General features: G+C 45.0%; 1 protein-coding gene across 8 annotated transcripts in view; it reads right to left on the minus strand.

Annotated features, from left to right (window-relative positions):
• Positions 1-17,250, minus strand: part of CEP170B (centrosomal protein 170B) — a 56,495-nt gene extending 39,245 nt beyond the window's left edge. For 5 of the 8 annotated variants that reach the window (XM_057384711.1, XM_057384710.1, XM_057384712.1 and 2 more), the window contains exons 1-3: positions 17,094-17,250; positions 5,129-5,218; positions 2,013-2,093 (exon numbers count right to left, since the gene is read on the minus strand). In XM_057384711.1, coding sequence (XP_057240694.1) covers positions 2,013-2,093; positions 5,129-5,218; positions 17,094-17,198 — 276 coding nt within the window. In that variant the 5' untranslated portion in view covers positions 17,199-17,250. The remainder of the gene's footprint in view (positions 1-2,012; positions 2,094-5,128; positions 5,219-17,093) is intronic. The other 3 variants (XM_057384714.1, XM_057384713.1, XM_057384709.1) reach the window with 1 other exon arrangement.
• Positions 17,251-18,446: the final 1,196 nt, after the last annotated feature.

Genomic DNA, 18,446 nt, shown 5'->3' on the forward strand with positions numbered 1-18,446 from the left:
AAAAAAAAAAAAAAAGCTAGCATCTGGAATCATGAACAACCCAATCAGCATAGTAGAAAGCAAAGAGGAGGMAAAAGGAAAGATGGAAAATGTTAGACTAAAAATAAACCAAGTGATACTGGCCTAGCAGGGAAACTCTGCATAGCCTGTAAGTGAAACTGTAAATGGAAAAGAGAAATGCTCTCATGCAACAGGACACAGCTGACTCRGAGACCTCAGGAGATGCTGCCATCCACACCAAGCTGCCTGCAGTGTGCACAGAAAGCTCGGCTAAACACAGTGGCACCAAAGCAACACAGGACAGGAAGACATTGTAAATGCCACAGCAACTATGCTGGAATACAAAAACTATTCTTAAACCTGAATTCTTTAAAATTTTCCTGTTGAGGGCAATAAATTCTTCAACTTGTAAGTATGATCATTCATTTCACTTGAATATCCATGTAAGGGCTGCAGGACTAAATACTTCAACTCGGCTGCTCATTGCTGAGAATTGATTGCTGTAAAAAGTTTAAACTTGCATCGCAGCCATTAAAACCCACCCACGCTCCAGGCAGTGATTTCTGCCTTCCCAGGACTGGAGTTCACAGAAATTCTGTGAATTTCCTCACTCATCAAGAGACCAGAACATACATGAGCAGCTACATAAAAAAGGCATTTGCAAAGTAAAGAAAAGCTACAACTGAGGTTGCCTATGGGACTGTAGGAGATTTCATCACACGTGCAGCAAGACACCATCTTTAATGACAAGATCCAGATGACAATGACCAAGATCCAAAGTGTGATCTYACACATGGCCCAGAAAACCCTCTTTTTCTGCAGATCCAGGATGGCTCACACATAAGTTTAAGCAATCCTGGTTGCAACAGTGAGCAATCCTGCACTTGCACTGCTGAGAGCTGAAATGCCTAGTTCCCTGGAAGACCAATGAGGCTCAAGGTYTGGAGTATTTCAAGGGTTAAGCAYGGTCAAGGACAAATGGATTATCACTGAGACAGCAAAAGGCAAAAGAATGTGGCCTTGGGGTCAAGGATGCAAAAGCATTTTCCAGCCAAACATTTCCCCCCCACCAAATGGTAAAACTTAGTCTCTGCCTCTATTCTCAGAAACGTCTGGACTGTTTTAACTGACATTTCACCAGAAAAGGAAAAAAGAAAAAAGTGAAGAAGACACTTGCTACTTCTAAATTCAGCTTGAAAGGGCAAAGTTTGGCAGATAGAAGCAACTGAAAAAAAGTGACAAAAGTRTTAGATTACATGAAAAGGCAGCAATAGGAGCCTCTGCTTACCACTACTGCTCTGCAGGATCAGAAAGGCATGCCAACATCTATGCTTACAGCCAGTCATACAGGCACATCAGGGGAAAAAAAGGATGACAGCAAAGGTGCTTTAGCAGACACCAGCAAGATTTGTGGGTCTGTAAATAAAGCRGTAACTGCAGCCTGGCTTCCCTTGCTAGAGGTGAAATGTGCTATTGCTAAGGAGAGATTTACTCTTGGATTTTGTGGCAGATGCAATTTGCACGGGCAAACTTTAATCAATCCAGAGTCAAGAGTCTGGCCACAAGCCTCACAGCTAAATATTTAAGGCTCAAGGCCTGAAAATTGCCTGAAAGAAAGCATCTGGGTGAAATGGTCAACAAAACAACACAAGTTGAATGAAAAAAAAATAGGAAGATGTATGAACTATGTTTGCTCCCAGCTTGTACCAGCTACAGTTGACATCCAAATAAAAAGAAAAAAATGCAACCTTTCCTTAGGAGGACACTGAAGAGGTGCTTCCATAGTCACTCCTGCCAGTGCAGGGCCTGATTCAAAGTCCAGTTGAATAGGAGGCACCATGATAATGTGCTCTGAATCAGGTTCCTGGTGGAGAAACAAAATTTTATGATCCATACAGAGGCTCCAAGAGGCAAAACAAACACCTTACTCTGTAGTCACATGGTACTTCTTCACGCACCAAACAGCACAAAACCCTAACAAAGCCTGAGTCCCACTCCTCTTCAGAAAGGATATCATATCCAAAACGAATGACATCATTCAGTTTCAGGGTGATGTACTTCTGGTCAGGAATCCTCACATCATTGACGAACGTCTGCAGGAGAGAAGCACAGGAATGGGTTTTGACTGARGGTATCAGGGTGATGGATCTCAGAAGGACACTGCTCCTGAAGGGCACCCACATCCATCTGCCGGTGGCAYTGCACATACTCAGGGTTTTCCAGCAGCACCAAGTCAGGAGCTAGGAGCTAAGTTCCCTGGAAAAATCAACATCAGCAAGTAGCTCCCATGGGCAAGTCAGAGCACCCCAATTATGCTTCAAAGCAAGGTGCTGTGAAGGGACCTCTAGGGAGATTTACCTTTGTACCAACTGCAAATGCAATTTTAGTCCCCGACTTGAACAGGTAAATGAGGTGCCTGAAGTCAGGAACTTCAAATGCTCTYGGCTCTCCTACACCCATCTCAAACAGCAAACGGTTGCAACTCATGCTCTTAATTACTGAGCTAGRAATCAACTTTCTGCTGGATGGAAAATAAGACTGGTGTCAGCCCCAAGGCCTGATAATTTAACAAGCAAAGCCTATCACAGAGGAGGGGGAAATGAAAATGCACAGGGAAATGGGAAAAAAAATTGCAGCAGCATCACTATGACACCTGAGGCCACACTGTCCAAGATAACCAAACCCCTTGTGAAATTCACACATTTCTTTTTCCCATGCTCTAGGCAGTTAATTGAGACTGAAAGAATCTGACATCCTTCTAAAGGTGCAAGAAATGTATTTCACAGCTGTGAATCAATGTCTTTGATGTCTGCTTTCTGAGGGGACCCACGAAGAAACAAYTCTCGCAGAAAAACTGAGGATCAAATCAAGCATGCATGGACATCCTTCACAAACAGACCTCCACAAATACTTGGGCAAAACAAAAAAAAAATGGGGCTGAAGAAGCCCTGGGCTGCTGATGGGAATTAGGCACTCAGCTGGATCCAGGGAAGGTGCAGACACCAGGAGTTACCCTACTTGGCAAGGTGGGATTCACCCAGCCTCTCAGACGAGGAACTTGCTGCTGGGACTTTGTACCACTAATGCAAATGCAGCTGAGGAAACAAAATCATGCTAGGAAATGAATTTACATGCTTTCACGACTGTAGCACAGTCTTTCCCTCCCGCCTTCTCACCTCAGCCAAGCTAAACATGCATGATAAGACCTAATATTAACCACAGAGGAAAAATAAATGCTAGAGCAGGAAACTAGAAACTCAGCAGACAACAGCCCCCAGTTTCCTGGCAATTTACAGAAGAGCTGGGAAACAGGCCTGTAATTTCAGAATAAAAACAGTGAAGCTAGTTAAAAGGCACAGAATTCCAATTTGCATTAAAGTTTTTAATATTTAAAAAACCCACAACAGCCTYATCTGGAACAGGAATAATTGTTTGCTGAATTTTCTGCAAGAGTCTGCAAGAATCTATTTTGATAGCTACCTATTTATCCATGGTTACTTCAGATAAAATAACCTCAGTAAAATGTTTAATGCAGACAGAAATGCTACCTTTAAAAACAAAACTCTCTGAATAGAGACTGCAGAATTACCTGAGCATTATAATAAAAACGATACAAAACACTTTGACAATTAATACGAACCAGATTATCCAGCAAAACCATAAAATGCATTGCTGGCAACTCAAAGTTAAGTACAAAATAAAAAGAAATTTTGAAAATRTATTTAAAATCAAGGTCCTCAAAAGTGATTTCTTTAGCTTCAGAGGGGAAAACAAGGTTTTGTGATAATTTTCAAATAAAGACATGTTTCTTACATGCAAAATTTGGTTTGGCCACAACAGTCTTTTTCAACAGAAGCGTTTGATCAGCTGCAGAAGACAGGCACTGCTATTATTCCTTTTACTCCACTGCTTCTCTTAGTGTACATCTACTATCAAAATGTTGTAGATTCATATGCTTTAGCACGTGAAGATAAAAAGCATTAGTGGTACAAGTCTTCCCTCCCTCACAAGCAGAATTTTCAKCTGCTCTTTTGCCACTCTGAGTTAAATACCAGAGGTTTTGAATCAGGGATCCAGCTAGAGTCCAGAGCAGTTACTGGAAATATTCCCATTTCAGCAGGGCTCTCTGCCTTCAGCTCTTAGGCTGAGAAGGATTAGCACTCATTCTTGCTGTGTTCAGATGCCAGAAGAGGCAGAATGGTTGAGGGCAGCTTTAGCCACTGTTTTTGTACAAATTTCTGGGCTCGTCTTGTGGTTTTGTGGTTGTGATRGCGGAGGGCTTCTGTTTTTAAGTCCAAAACAATGGCTGCATTAAAACCCCCACTGGGAAGACAATTATGTGAGTCTAGCTTAGGCCTGCTCCAGCAGAGGAATAGCAGAGGAATAGCTCCACTTGTATGAAGAAACTGCCAAAACAGAGGCATGCTATSACATGAGGACATTTTTAACAATAATGGTGTATTTAAGTATCATGCAATTCAGGTGGGCAAASTCCTCTCCAAGATATCTAACACCACTGAGTGAGATGGACCAGAGCAAGGGTAAAGATCCAGTCAGGCCCAGTTTCCCATTCTGGGCTCACATTATTCCTTGGTCTTCGCACAAACCTTGGTCTTCACATAAACCATAAAAAGAGCAATTTTTATTATTTAGAAAAAAGAGGTGGTTTTATAGTTTCTCCCCAACTAAATTAAACGTCTCATCAGCCCATAAACCACTCCATGCACTGACAATTGAACCACCAAAAAGGTCACCCTGCTTATCCTGAACAGCTGCACCAGAATCTCCACCAATTTAAAGCTAACGTCCCCAATATGAAACTGAATTTATTTCCTCCCCTTATTGCAAGAGGCTTTATGGTTTTGTGTGCCCTGAAGCATTCTGCAAGGACACCAGTAGAGAGTGAAAARGCAGTACAATATTCACCACAGCTTTCCCCTCCCAAGATGAGATGCTACATGACCTCCACCTCAGGCCTTGAAAATAATTATGCATGTTTGGCTTAACTCATGCCAACAGCTGCAGTGACCCAAAAGGGTCTGAGAGCAGGATTCAGCGAGCACACGAGTGCTTGCAGACTCAGCACAGCACGAGGCCACCTCTGCCAGCTGGGAGGTTTGGTACTTACCCCATTTAAGCTTCCGAGATCCTTCACCCAGTGCTCATCCTTCTCCTTGTCATAGTTGATTACAGCGTGCTGCTTATCCACACTGCGGGACTGGCAATGGAAGCACAATGAGCGTGAGACCGGTCAGGCATAAGAGACACTGTTAATCAGAGCAACACTGAGACGTTAAACTGACTTGATATGGGGTAGGGGGAGAGAGGGGGAAAGCAGGAAGGATTAAATACTATTTACTATTATAAATAATTGAAGGATAAGCAGTAAATGCTTCCATGGTTGTTTAAAGAGTTTGAAGACAATACACCATTTGCATGGAGAAGGGAAAGGAAAAAGTTTTTAAAAAATCGCTGAAGGCTGYGAAGACTATGCCATAATTTCAATAAATTATATCAATACACACTGAACAAAACCAGTCAAACTGAAAGCCTGRGGGCCAGGATCTGAGCCAGCATAAGCTAGAAGAGCTACATTTTTCAACTGCTGAGGCCAACGGCCTCCTCAGTAGGGATGCTTTTACTTGGGATCCTTTCTTCCTGTTTTTCAAAAAGAAAAATAATCTTTTTCTTAAGGTACAAACCAAACCCATTCCCAAAAATTTCTACTCTTCCCAGGATTATGTCTTGCAATCRATTTAAATTCTAGGATGTGTTCCAAGTTCCAAGAGAGAGGTTATTAAACCTGGACTGAGAAAGAAAATAATTCAAGGAAAATTTAAATTGTGAGCTGGGTTTGAGAACAATGAACTTGACAGTGATCTGGAGCTACTGGCTTTGTCACAATGCACAAGTAATGCAACTTATCTTCAAAACAGAGCATGACACTTCAGCAGGCATCATGTCAGACTTCTGAGGAAGAAGTGCTAGAACAAGATCTATGAATAATTTTGAAGTATGGTGTGTTACAGCTATAAAGACACCAGACTGTCTGTATTTAGACCTGCTGCCTCTTGTAACTTGAATCCTTGCTGCAGTTGACCTCAGGCAGACACTGGAAGCAGTCGCTCCATCAGCACGTACGTGCAGCACTGAGACCTCCCTGGTATCTCAGGCCAGGGGAGGGGAGGGCATGTTACCAGAACAAGGAGACCAGCCAGGCTCCAAGGCAGCTAATCCTCATCTTTCTGGGCACCAACCAACAAGTCCTTRCTGAAAAGTCCTTCCCTTTTGCCAAGCACAGACACGCTGGTTTCCACAGCACCACTCTCAGCAAGCCATTATCTGGCTTCTTGCAAGCATGCGGAGGCAAAGATYGTTTCAGGGAATTCCTTGGTGAAAACAAATGAGGCTTTTTCAGGACAAACTGTTACTATTTCAGGAATTTCTTCTGGCCTGGACAATGCCAAGCACACGGAAATATCACAGCACCTGAGAAATAGCACCTCCTTCCCCTGCTGAGCATCCATCAGCCCAGGAGAGATGTCCTCCAGAATAACCCTGAAGCACCAACATGAAGCAAGCAYATACCTGGCCAGAAGATTGCCCTTCCACCCTGCAATGACCCTCACACCATTCATGACATGCCACCCCAAGCACAGGCAGTGAGGACAGGGGCAAGTGACCTCATGCCTCCAGTTCCCTCACCGATACAGTTATCCAAATGCTGCTGGACTTACAAGAAAGGCTTTGCTGCCCAAATGATGATGCTTTTGCAATTGCACCCCCAGAGACACAAACAACAGCTGGTGGGACAGGCAGGGACAATGTGACTGGGGACACACCACCTGTGTCTCCTGCTATGCTGAGCACTAAACATGAGAAGCAAAATGCAGCAATGCCCTCCCAGGAGGGGCACATGCAAACCCCTCACCCCCATGCCATCCCCACAATTAGTGTCTGACCCCTGACCTCAAGACAGGACAGGTCTTAAGCATCTGCACTGTGAAGCTGCTGCTTCTCTCTCTTATTATTCACAACAGATGCAKCCCCTCAGACCATTTTCAATGACCCAGGTGGCTGTGGCAGGTGCGTGCAGTGCAAGGTAAGAACGGTCCAGGTAAGGACAGTTGAGGGATGCTGCCCAGGGCCTGCACCTGAGCTGACAGTCCTGAGGACAGCAGTGTCTCCAGTCACAGCCTCAGGTATCACAGGAGCTGATGCTACACAAGCTGGGATTCTCCTGACCTGTCACATGGCCCCTCATACCCTTTGGAGGGATGTCAGCCCAGAGTCTGTCCCCAMAGCCACAACAATTTGGCTGTAGGAGCACTGCATCTGGACTGGGGCTCCTGGAGGGCTCACCACACCTCACCTACAAAGCAGAGAGGGAAGACCATCCCCTCCCCCCATCCATGGGCATTTATGTTCTATGCTTCATCCTCCAGGAGTCAAAGACAGCCATGCACAGGGGACCATGCCTGCACAGCACAAAAGTGGTCTGTCTTCCCTGTGATCTCTCTGTTWCTCAAAATTTGGACATCACTGTTCCCTATGACATGCAAGGGAATGCTGATTAACTGGTGCAGCAGTGTTTGCTTTAGCTTTTTACAGCGTGTCATGGAAACTCATTTAAAGATTAACAGATTTTAAGGGCAGAACAAACCATTTAGCTCCTTTCTAAGGGCAGAAAGGCTTCCAYCCCAAAAAGTTTACCTAGACAAAAAGCTAGGGTAGATTTCATCTGGTATCTGATTTTAAATGAATCACAGGTCATTTAAAAAGAAGTTTATTTTTGGGAACCAGCTGTCTCTGAAAAATTCAATGTGCCCTGCATCTGACCCTGATGTATGTGAGCACAGCCTTTGGTCTGCTGTGTTCTACAACAGCTGACTTCAGCCACTCAGGGGTCCCCAATCAGATGAGGGTCATCTCAGGGGAGCAGACATGTACTCTAGAAACATGATATTCCCCTATATAAATGAAGGAAGAGGTCACCAAGGGAACCAATTTATGCCACCCTGTTTTCCAAGGAAGTTTCAGCTGTGTTCAAGAAAGCCCCATGGCAAAAGAAGTCAAAACAACATGCAAAATCTGAYCCACAGTCTTCATTCACACAACCTCTCAGCATCTCTTTAAGAGCACATCAGGAACAAGGCAAACTGTTACCCAGATGGCACTTCTGTGAAATTTCATGCTTTTGTGGAGAAGAGAGGAATTTTCTTAGTTTTGTTTATGTTAAGCTAGCAAACATCACAGGAACTGGCAGCCGGAGTTCCTAGGGGCTTGTCTCCAAGGAAACTCAACTTAAAATAACTAAAATCACACCTTATTTATTTTGATGCAGACTTGCCAAAGGTCACTCTTACTTGAGAACTGAGGTGTGGTTTATTTCAACATCAGTCACATTTAACATAAACTGCTCTTGTGTGCAGTGACAGCAGCAACCCGGCAGCTGAYGGTGCTTTTGTCTCAGAGAGGAGTCTGAGTCTGCCTCAATCCCAATTCCCAAAAGAAAACTAACCAGTTTSCATGCTGGTAACAGCTGAGAGCCCAAGGACGGTCCTGCAGAAGTCACTTCAGCCTAGCAGGCCAGTGGTTTCTAAGGAGTGACCCACTGAATCACAGAAAGGGATTTAAGAAGCCTGAGTCAACACATTACAGAGCTGCCCATGGGTGTAGAGCTCTCAACCATCTGCAACTCCACTGGAAAGATTTTAGGTATCTATAAGTTGAAAAACTGCAATTAAGTTGACTGAATCACTAATGTGAGAGGACTTCCTAGCCTACATGCACATGTGCACTAAACACTGARTCTTGCTGATTAGCCTTGGTCTCCACAACAAAAGGCAAAACTGATCCATCTGTCAGAACTAGACACAGGGGTCCAAAAAAAAACCAAGCCAAAACAGGATTTCCAATGAAGTATTAAAAAGAAACCACAATTACCTATGTCCAGACRTCAAAAGCAAAAAATAACCAGTACATCCTCACAGTTAATCTGTTTCACCAGAAAAGCACTGTGATGGGGTGAGCAGCACTCCTGAGCTACGGGTAAGAGATCCAAACAACCAAACTGGAGTTGGAGCACCTCAGAGGAGGTTGAGAAGGGAAAAACAAGGCAAGGAAGGGAGGTGTGGAACAAGAATCTGCAGGCAAAAAACAAGGCTACACTCCAAGAGGTTGAGCATGAGGAAGAACATAGCATTCTCACCATGTCCCAACACTGGAACTGTTATCAAATGAAAACAATTTTCAGGAAGACACGTGTGCTTTTCTGATTAAGAACATTTACACTTCCCTGCTGGGAAAACATGGACACTGATTTGTAACTACACTGAGCCCTCAACCAGGGCTGGAATTTCCAGACATTCAAATCACTTCCTAATATAAGGTTGCACTGCTTTTCTGTCATACTATCTACCATGCATCATGTTTTAAATATCTAGTAGACGAAATGCACACACAGCAAATAACTAAGGATGGAAGTACTTTATAGCTCTTTTTATTTCCAAGATCACATTAAGCAGATAGTCCAAAACATAGGAATGGCACTTGTGGGTCTGCCAGTCCCACAGTGGTACCAACACCTTGGATCACCAGTCTATAATCAGCTGTGCAGCCAGGCAGCTCACTTGTGATTCTCAAAACTGCACACATCATCAAATCAGCAAAATCAGCTTCAAAAGCATGCAGGAATCTCCATGGAGGCACAAATCACATGGGCTACATGTGCTGCACAAACGCTACAGCTTTGTGTTCGGTAAAGGGTCTGGTCCACAGAACAGGGCACTTGGGATAAAAGCATAAGCTGCAGAGACACCAAGCAAAATCCACAAGGAAAAAAGACCTGCTTAGAAAGGCAGGAGGAGAAACACAGCCAGACAGCCTGCATTTCCCCACAGGGCCGGGGAGCAGACACAGCTCAGCTGTCTGTGTAGATACAGATGCTCCTTTTCTCTCAGGAGAATTACCAYGGGTGAAAACCTACTGGTTTGGGTTGAGATTTGGACCTCAGCCCTGCCAGTGCCGTGGTATTGGAGATAAAATAAACAAACATGAGCAGTTTCCCTGTTTCTCACTGCAGTCTGCTGTGCATGCCTGGCACAAAATAACTGCAGCGTTCTGGTAACAGCATGCAATAAAACAGTTGCTCAAATACTTTCCATAGTGAACAGGTTACATTTCTGCCAATACTGTGCTCTGCACAAGTGTCCCAGTAAGGAAATACAAACCTCTGCTGGTGTGCCACTTTAGAATGGAGACAGACAAGACCAAATTAAAAAAGAAAAACTAATTGCATTCTTGCCTGAAATGTGTATTTTGCTCCTCAAAAGCAAAAGCTGGATAACATTTAATGACGGATGTGAACACTGGGTCTCCCTCTTTCACCACAAAGCATTTCACAGTGTTGTGTGCACTGGCCCCTTCAGTACTTTTCCGGAATATCAGTGAAYGCTCCATCCTGCCCCAGGCTGGTTGCAAGTGAGCCACCCCTGTGGCAGCCTGATCACTCCCAGCAGCAGGCACTGCCAGCTTCTAATGACTGTCCAAGCAGACAAATCTCTTCAGCAAGTGTAGCCACCTCATCCTGGGGCTGGACTCACAGYTCCCAGGCTGCAGAGGCTCCTGCCTTCAGCTTTGCTGCAGCCAAGATCATGGGCTTTGCAGATCTGTGGCTGAACCAGGGCCTGAGTATTCACGCAAAAAATAAGGCACCGAACAAAAGAAAGAAATCCCCCAGGAAAATGAAACTGTAATCCTCACAGCTTGGCAAAGGGATTTGGAGGCTGGCATGGTTCCCATAAAAACTTAACCCTTATTTTGGGGCAAAATGTGTTTTTGCGTGCTGGTTCACCATTCCCAAAGTGAACTGATTTAAGTGACCCAGGGTCAGATCTTGACCACAGGCAGGGAACATGCTGCCCACAGATGCACTGGCTTTCCCTTTGTTTTACATGGCCACCCAGGAGGTATGGAAAAGGATCGTTTTAGGTGGGACAGAAGCCTGAATTTTCATAGTGCAGCTGAGCCACTACTGCCTGCATCAGGATCTCACACAAGGAAGGGGTCCCTTTTTTCTCTGCCCACCCCAGAGTGAGACAAACCCTCCCTTAGCAGTCCAGGCTTCCAGCATCTTGCCAGCTGCATGAAGCTCTTTCAACCCTAATAACTGCCTGCCTYCAGTGCCACTATCACCTCTCTCCCTATCCTGCCTCCAGCAATGAACTCCCCTCCCAGGTTTGCCAGTCCTGCCATGCCTGCAGCCTCTCACACCCACATCTCATCAGGCATCGCAACCTCCTCCCATCAACTGCACATTAACAGAACACAATGGGACAAGGAGAGCCAAAAAAACAACTCTAGGCCTGGAAATACAGGATGTGCATCCTTCCGCCCACAGCTGCTGTCCCAGCACCTGGAAGCACTACCTGTCAAAAAGCAGAACGTTCCCAAGGCTAGATCCATTCCCTTCTGTCTGTAAAACCCTTCCTTTGTAACACCTAACGAATTACTCTCGGCAATTCCCAACACCCAAGGACTAACTTAGGTGCTAGTTCACACCCTCAAGATAACTGGAGTAAAAAAAAAAAAAAAAAGCATGAGTGAGGCAACTCCCTGTCCCGACTACAACTTCCCACTTCAACCTTGCACTGCCATAGGGAAGGAAGGATGTCCAGACACAAAAAACAGCAGAGATTCCCATGGCTCCTTCTGGGAGCTCCCMGTGCTGGATATACGTGAGCAATGGAGGGATACAATTCCTGCATTGTAGGGAATTCACCTAGAAGGAGAGGGACCAGGAAAAAGACCATCCACCAAGTTCACACAMTCTGCTTCTTACCAGCATAATGCTGTAGACAACCTACACCACACCTATTCACACTTGTTTATGTATGCAGTTACTAAACTACATAGGAGAGACATTGCATTATCCAAGTGTGGCCGAGGGAAGGCAGGATACATCAGGTCAATGAAACCTTAATTTGGCCASATGTCACACACAGGCAGAGTTCATCTTTGCAGTGTATTATTTGTGGAGCACGCCATGCACCCTGCATACCAGACACAGAACAGATCCTGCGGGGAAAAATATCCGGGAATGACACAGTAACAGATTGCATCTTCATGCCTATGTACACAGGGGCAGAGGCAGCATTACACAGGCAGCCTTCAGCAGCCTTCACACGTGTGYTGGAACTGCTCTGCAGTTATAAACACTTGACTTAGCAGCCATTACAATGCTCCTTCAGTGCCTAGAATACCTGCAATTCCCTAAGTTTTTAACAAAGCAGGCTAAAAAGAGGAAAATGCAGTATTTTTACCTTTATCTGACTCACCAAAAGAATGAACTTCTATGTTCAGCTCACAAGGCCCTACCACTTGAACTAATTGGTATCATAAGCAGCATGCAATTCCCATCTGGACCAGTGACAGATGCTTGGCTAGGAGCTTTCACAGCWCTCTGCTGACACCAGAATAATAGCAAGTCTTGACCCATCTCAGGCCCTAAGGGCGATGCTGCTCAGCTGCCACATCCTGTAATGCCCGCTTTGCCCACACCAAGCAGCTTCTGCCCTATGTGCACCACCCTCTCCACTTTTCCAAGTTYTGCTGCTCCTTCTCTCACTGCACAAGCAGAATCTTATTGTGCTTCCTCACTTGGCCRAATCTTCACATCTTGGTGAAGTTTTACAGAGTAGAAATCCAACCACTAGATGGAAAGATCTGATCTCTGGCTTCCTGAAACACAGGTGAAGAGGTTGAACAAGCACTCTGGAAATATCATTACACTCTTGGCTTGTCCTTGCCCTTTCCTCGACAGCTGCTTTGACCACTGTCTGAGTCAGGATACCAGGTTAGATGCACCTTGATCTAATCTAGCACAGCTGCTCTTACATCTACACCCCATGCTTGTGAATCCCTGCACCCAGATTTCTTTGCTCAACTTGTGACACTTCTCCACTCCATCTCCCCTTGCCAGCCTCACTCCCAGATGAAATGACTTAAGACAATAGTATCAAATAAGTCCCTGCAGACCACATTCAAACTCCAGCTTTTATTCAMGGGTTTGGAACTCAGTCAAACACATTTAGATTATTGATTAGGGGAAAAAAAAACAACAAACCACCATCTCCAACCTAGGCATTCACTCTTTAAATGCTTCACTGCCCTGGCTCTACAATGCCAGAACTTCAAAGAACAGGTTAAACACACTTTTAAATAATTAACCTGAAGAAAACAGCACTTTTCTCAGAGCTGCCCACAGCAAAGCCCTAAGAAGGGAGATAAATGATCACATCCAGAACACACTGCCTAAAACAGACGCCTGGAAAATAAACTCTCGTCCCAAACAGCTACAAAGTTTAGCAGAGTTATAAGCAATTGCAAACRGTGTCTCCTGATAGGAAATGTCAAGCTGTCTCAAAAGGCACGCAGGATAAAACCATGAAACAGAAAGCACTATGCTGCCTGCACCTACTCCGGCTGTAACTCACGTTTGTGTACAAACTCACCCAGCACAGGACAATCACATGCCCACAGCATCACTCTAAGGGGAGGGAAATATTCAAGGGAGCAATGGTTAAACATTTTTATTCCCCAAATTTTCCAGYAAACATCACTCTCAAACAAAAACAGGGAAACCATGATGGTGCTTTCTGTTCCGTTAAATATTTACATTTAGCAAAAATGAAAAAAAATGCTTTTTTAGGAGCAGAGGGGAATGTTTTAAAGGTTAAGTGAAAATTYTGAGTTTGCAAAGTGTTTGTCCCCTGAGTAAATAGCCACCACATTAAGTAAGTGATCAAAGCTGATAAAAATGGCAGCTACATTTCCCAAGAAGGATGTATGGGGAGGGAAAAATTATTTACTTCAAGACAGTCCAAAAACTCTTATACTTTTAATTTTAAAAAATGAGTAAACCTTTTCAGAGCATAACTTCCTACCATTTCCAAGCTTCACACTAAAAAACCACACCAGTGAAGGTCCAGATTTTCCACACTCTTGTAGTTTGTTGTCTGTTACCTGAATAAACCAGCAAGGCTGTTGAAGAAATCAAGCACTTTTCTTAGAAAAAAAGGGAGAACTGAGCCCTTGGCTCTGGTAGCAACATTGCATGCCAAGCTACAGCTAYACTACATGGCATTTTCACCCATGTATTAACATTCAAACCCAATGTAAATCTCACATTTACTTGTACTAGAAGCTTTGGAGGGCTGCAAAAACATTTAAAATATTTCTAATCCTCTTAGTAGGTATAGAAGATATCAAGGTAGATTATGTTTCCCCACTATTAGACCTACTTAATTTTAAGCTTAAAGACTCTGGRTTTCCTCACCTCTTTGTTAATCAGAAAGCAAATCCACTGCTTGTATTATGAAATAAGGAAGGGAGGCAAAACTAAAGCTTGATTGTTTGGTGACAAAGCCATTCTTTTTTGCTGTTTAGAGATCCAATACCTTGAGACAACACATTCCAAGAAAATATTGGAAGACAAGACATTCCTTAAACAGTAGAATAAGAAAGGCAAGACCACAAGTCTCCAGGACAAGGATTATCTCCTTGCTGTATGTTTGAGCACAGTGTTATACACATGGTCTCAACAGGGAACCACAAACCATATCACGATGAAATCAATAAGCAGTAACAGCCTCAGACATGAAAAAAAAAAAACTGACCAGGTCACCCAGTAACTGCCAGTCTGTTCCCAGCTCTGCACTTTAAAAGATTAAATGCCAAAATCTTGAAATATAGATGCAAAATAACCGTGCAGTGAATATACAGTTTCAGGGTCAGTACYACAGAAATACTACAAGGTGCAAACAAACTGCCACGTGAGCTCTGTCCATCTGCTCTGGTAACTGCCCTGCTTCTTAAGCTTCCCCCAAGACAAATGATTGTGCCAGTCTGCACAATGATTTTGTGACATGGACAGTCACAGTAGGGAAAAAGTMTATTTTTAGATCTCATCCTCCATCTGCTCACACATAATTCAGCTTGGATATCAAGTCTCTGTTCACAGTTTTTCTTCTGTATTCAGTCTTACTACAGACATCTCATTTGGAGCCCCAGGTAGCTCTGGAAAACATCTTCATAAGCAAATGACTAGGAAAACAATGTGCTGGGCTGTTCAAAACAAGACCTTACATGTGAGCCTAGAAGAAGCTTTATTACGGAAGATAGCAGACTAGTATGTTTATAAAGGGTCACATGTAGTTCACCCCATGAACACAAGCTGCTGCATTTTATGGACAATCCCAAGCCTTCACTCTAGTGAAAAAATTAAAAACCTCTTTTAGTACCATGCAACATCTATGAGCCCCCAAATACAACCATTGCACAGATATTCCTGGCTCCTCCAGGAATCTCAGTTCATTYACCTTGTAGAAAAGTGCATGGCAAATGAAGAGTGTCACAAGGTTGGGTACTCCACAAGCAACATTGACGAGCCAGCTCAGACTTGCAAAGAAGCATGAAATACTCTGGTTGTTATGGAGTGGCTCACAATCCACAACATCCAGTTAACCCCACAAGCAACCAGAGAAACAAGCTATGCGTTTTAAGTATAATTGATATTTGGGTACTTTAAAGTGCACAGCTTGAGATGTGACTGTCAGAATACTGAAACCTGACAGTAAAAAAGCAAMCCAACCCTCAAGTACCTTCACAAGATACTATGATGGGCAGCCTAAAGCTCAGACCACTTCTGGAAACCAYGGCCACTGTGTGCTTTCTCCCCTCAAGTCACGAGAGAAGACAGCAATCAGGTTTCTGTGCAGCCAAATGGAAAAAAATATCAGGATACTTTTAATGTCTCACCTTTACATGCCTCACCAGTCAGACATGTAGAAACATGAAATAAGAGATAGTGTGATTCACRGGAGAACCCAAACAAACGATCTGCCGTGGAACAGGAGCTTCCGACTCCACCACTGCAGCACAGCCATGCCACTCACTGCCAGCAGGCAGAGCAGGACAAACACTGCAAGCTCTGCTTTTGGGGACACCAAYGTTTTATTACAGCTAGACAGCACCTTGCCCTCCAAGTACACCTCATACAAGAACTTCTGCCTCTCTAAACAGACCCCCTACTAAAATATCCTACAAAATCCCTGCAGCAATTACAAACACAGCCTGCTCTGTAGATCTCCTGTGATCAGGTCAGCAGTGGAAACTATGAGGAGGGAGTCTCCATTGTGCAGGCAGCTTCCTAATTTTGCCACCTACAGAAAGGTTCGCCACCGGCACAAAGGGGAAAAGGGGGACAGGCAGGTGCAATCATTTTTCATGTATTTAAGTACCCATGTCATGGGTCTAGCAGAAGCACTAATTTAACTCTGAGCTTCCACAAATTCCTGAGCTAACCTGCTCCTGTCAAAAGCTCTTTGCAAGATTCCAGCTCCATTTGTCTGGAGTGACATCTACTACATTATGCTATCAAACACCAGACCACAGTCAACACTTCAGACATGCTGGATTAGGTCCAGCAGAGACACATGCTGGTATRGAAAGTACTAAGAGAAGGTGCAAGTTTGCCCAAGTAACATAATTACTTGGGGAAGAGATCACCACCCTACTCACCCCACCAAAACACATTTTCTTTCCTAAAAATCAGTATTTTCTATCATGATAAAAACAGCTAATGAGAAATACCAGCATAAAATTTCAATCAAACTTAAAGGGTTAAAACAGGTAAACAAAAAACCCTGCCTGCATTCAAATCACATGTAAACAGCTAAAATCAAATCACATTAAAAGCTAAAAAAATCAGCAGCATAATCGCAGATCAGGACAGAATGGTATGTCTTTGTTTACTGCTTCTAGTAGCATCAAGACAGTTAATCTATTTGATTAATCTCCCACCACGACGGATCCTATCCATCTGATGACATGGCAAATTGAAATCCTCACTTGCGCTGTCACTAACATGAAGTCTTCACGGGAAACACCGGCACAGGATAAAAAGAGGAAGCTCCTTTTAAAATGTGTCACTTGAAGAAAGCGTCAAACATCTCTATAGATCCCCAGCATTACATACATATCTACTGCATCTTCAGAAGAGATAATCAAGAAAAAAAACAAAGCCATGTTACCTGGAGCATCAGTTCACAGTCATCTCTGCCAACAAATATCATCTCCCGAGGGAGCCGATGGCGAATGCCAGTGCTGCTCACCAAGAACCACGAAGTCACGCTCATTTTGGCGCTTGGCACTTAAMCTTTATACATCCTAAACACAAAAAAAACCAAAATGTAAGATATAGTGAGCTAAYAATGAAGTGGTCAAGTACACCAGTGAGTAGCCACAGCTCCCAAGTTTCCCTCTACCATGGGACCCAATGCTGCCTCATGCACTTTTGTTCCTATCTTAACTCTATGGTGACAAGCACTTGTGAAATGTCTGCCAGGACCTGCTGCCCATGGGCCATGTGTAGGAGATCTGCAGCCCTGGAAATACTCCCACAGCAGAATAAGGCTACRGGTCTGAAGGAAGGATTAATGAACAAATGGAAGCATCCAATCAATGAAATGGTGAAATATGGTGGGAAAAGAAAAAGAGAAAACAAAGATCTCTTTTCCGGAACACTTCCTCATCGCTACCACTGTGCTACACATCTTGAGCTTCCCCCATCATCAAAGATGTGGACCAGCGCATCAGTGAGGTGACATAACGCGGCTCCTCTAACCTTTCACAGCGCATTCCCAGGAGCGCTTACACCAGCGCTGGGAGGGAGGAGACCTGCCTCCTTATTGCTCATCCCACTTCCACACTGATGTAAGTTGGGAGCCCACAAATCCTTCCTTCCTTCCTCCCCCGCTGCATGGCTGGTCCAAACACCAAACCGCTCTGCTACCCCAGGACAGGAAACACAGGCTGCGATTCCCGCCGGGGGTTTCGGTGCTCAGCAGGCGGAGGGGCGGCAGCTGTGACCTGCGTGCGGCACTCACCGGGCACTCTCCCGGCCACACCTGTTTGTTGTCGCTGCTACAGCCCGGCTGCGGGCAGCCTGTTCCTGCGGCCTCGCCGCCTGCCTCTCCCACAACATCCCATTTTCCCTGGCTGAAGGAAGGAATATTCGGTGGCACACGGCAGGCTCTCCCCTTCCCCTCACCCACCTCCCGGGCTCCCAGCTGCATTCCTAAGCGCACCGGGGGAAGGAGATCTCCATTTTACCCGGGTTGCGCGGCGCTCCCGGCCCGACCGCCGCCTCACGGCCCCGGCACCCGCGGGGCGCGCAGGTGGGGACGAGTGACCTCCGCGAAGGGACGGGGACAGCCCGCACGCCCTCACCGCCTCTCTGCGCTCCGGGAGCCGCCGCTCCGGGCTGCCGCGCCCGTGTCACGACATGCGAGCGGCCCCGACRCACCGCGGCCCCGACAAAGCGCCCGGGGAGGGGAGCCGGGAGCCGCCGGCGCGGCCCTTTGTGTGGCGGCCCCGCAGCCCCC

The sequence above is a fragment of the Malurus melanocephalus genome, unplaced genomic scaffold (assembly GCF_030028575.1).
Source record: "Malurus melanocephalus ecotype Western Australia unplaced genomic scaffold, MMel_1.1 scaffold_738, whole genome shotgun sequence".
Classification (NCBI taxonomy): domain Eukaryota; kingdom Metazoa; phylum Chordata; class Aves; order Passeriformes; family Maluridae; genus Malurus; species Malurus melanocephalus.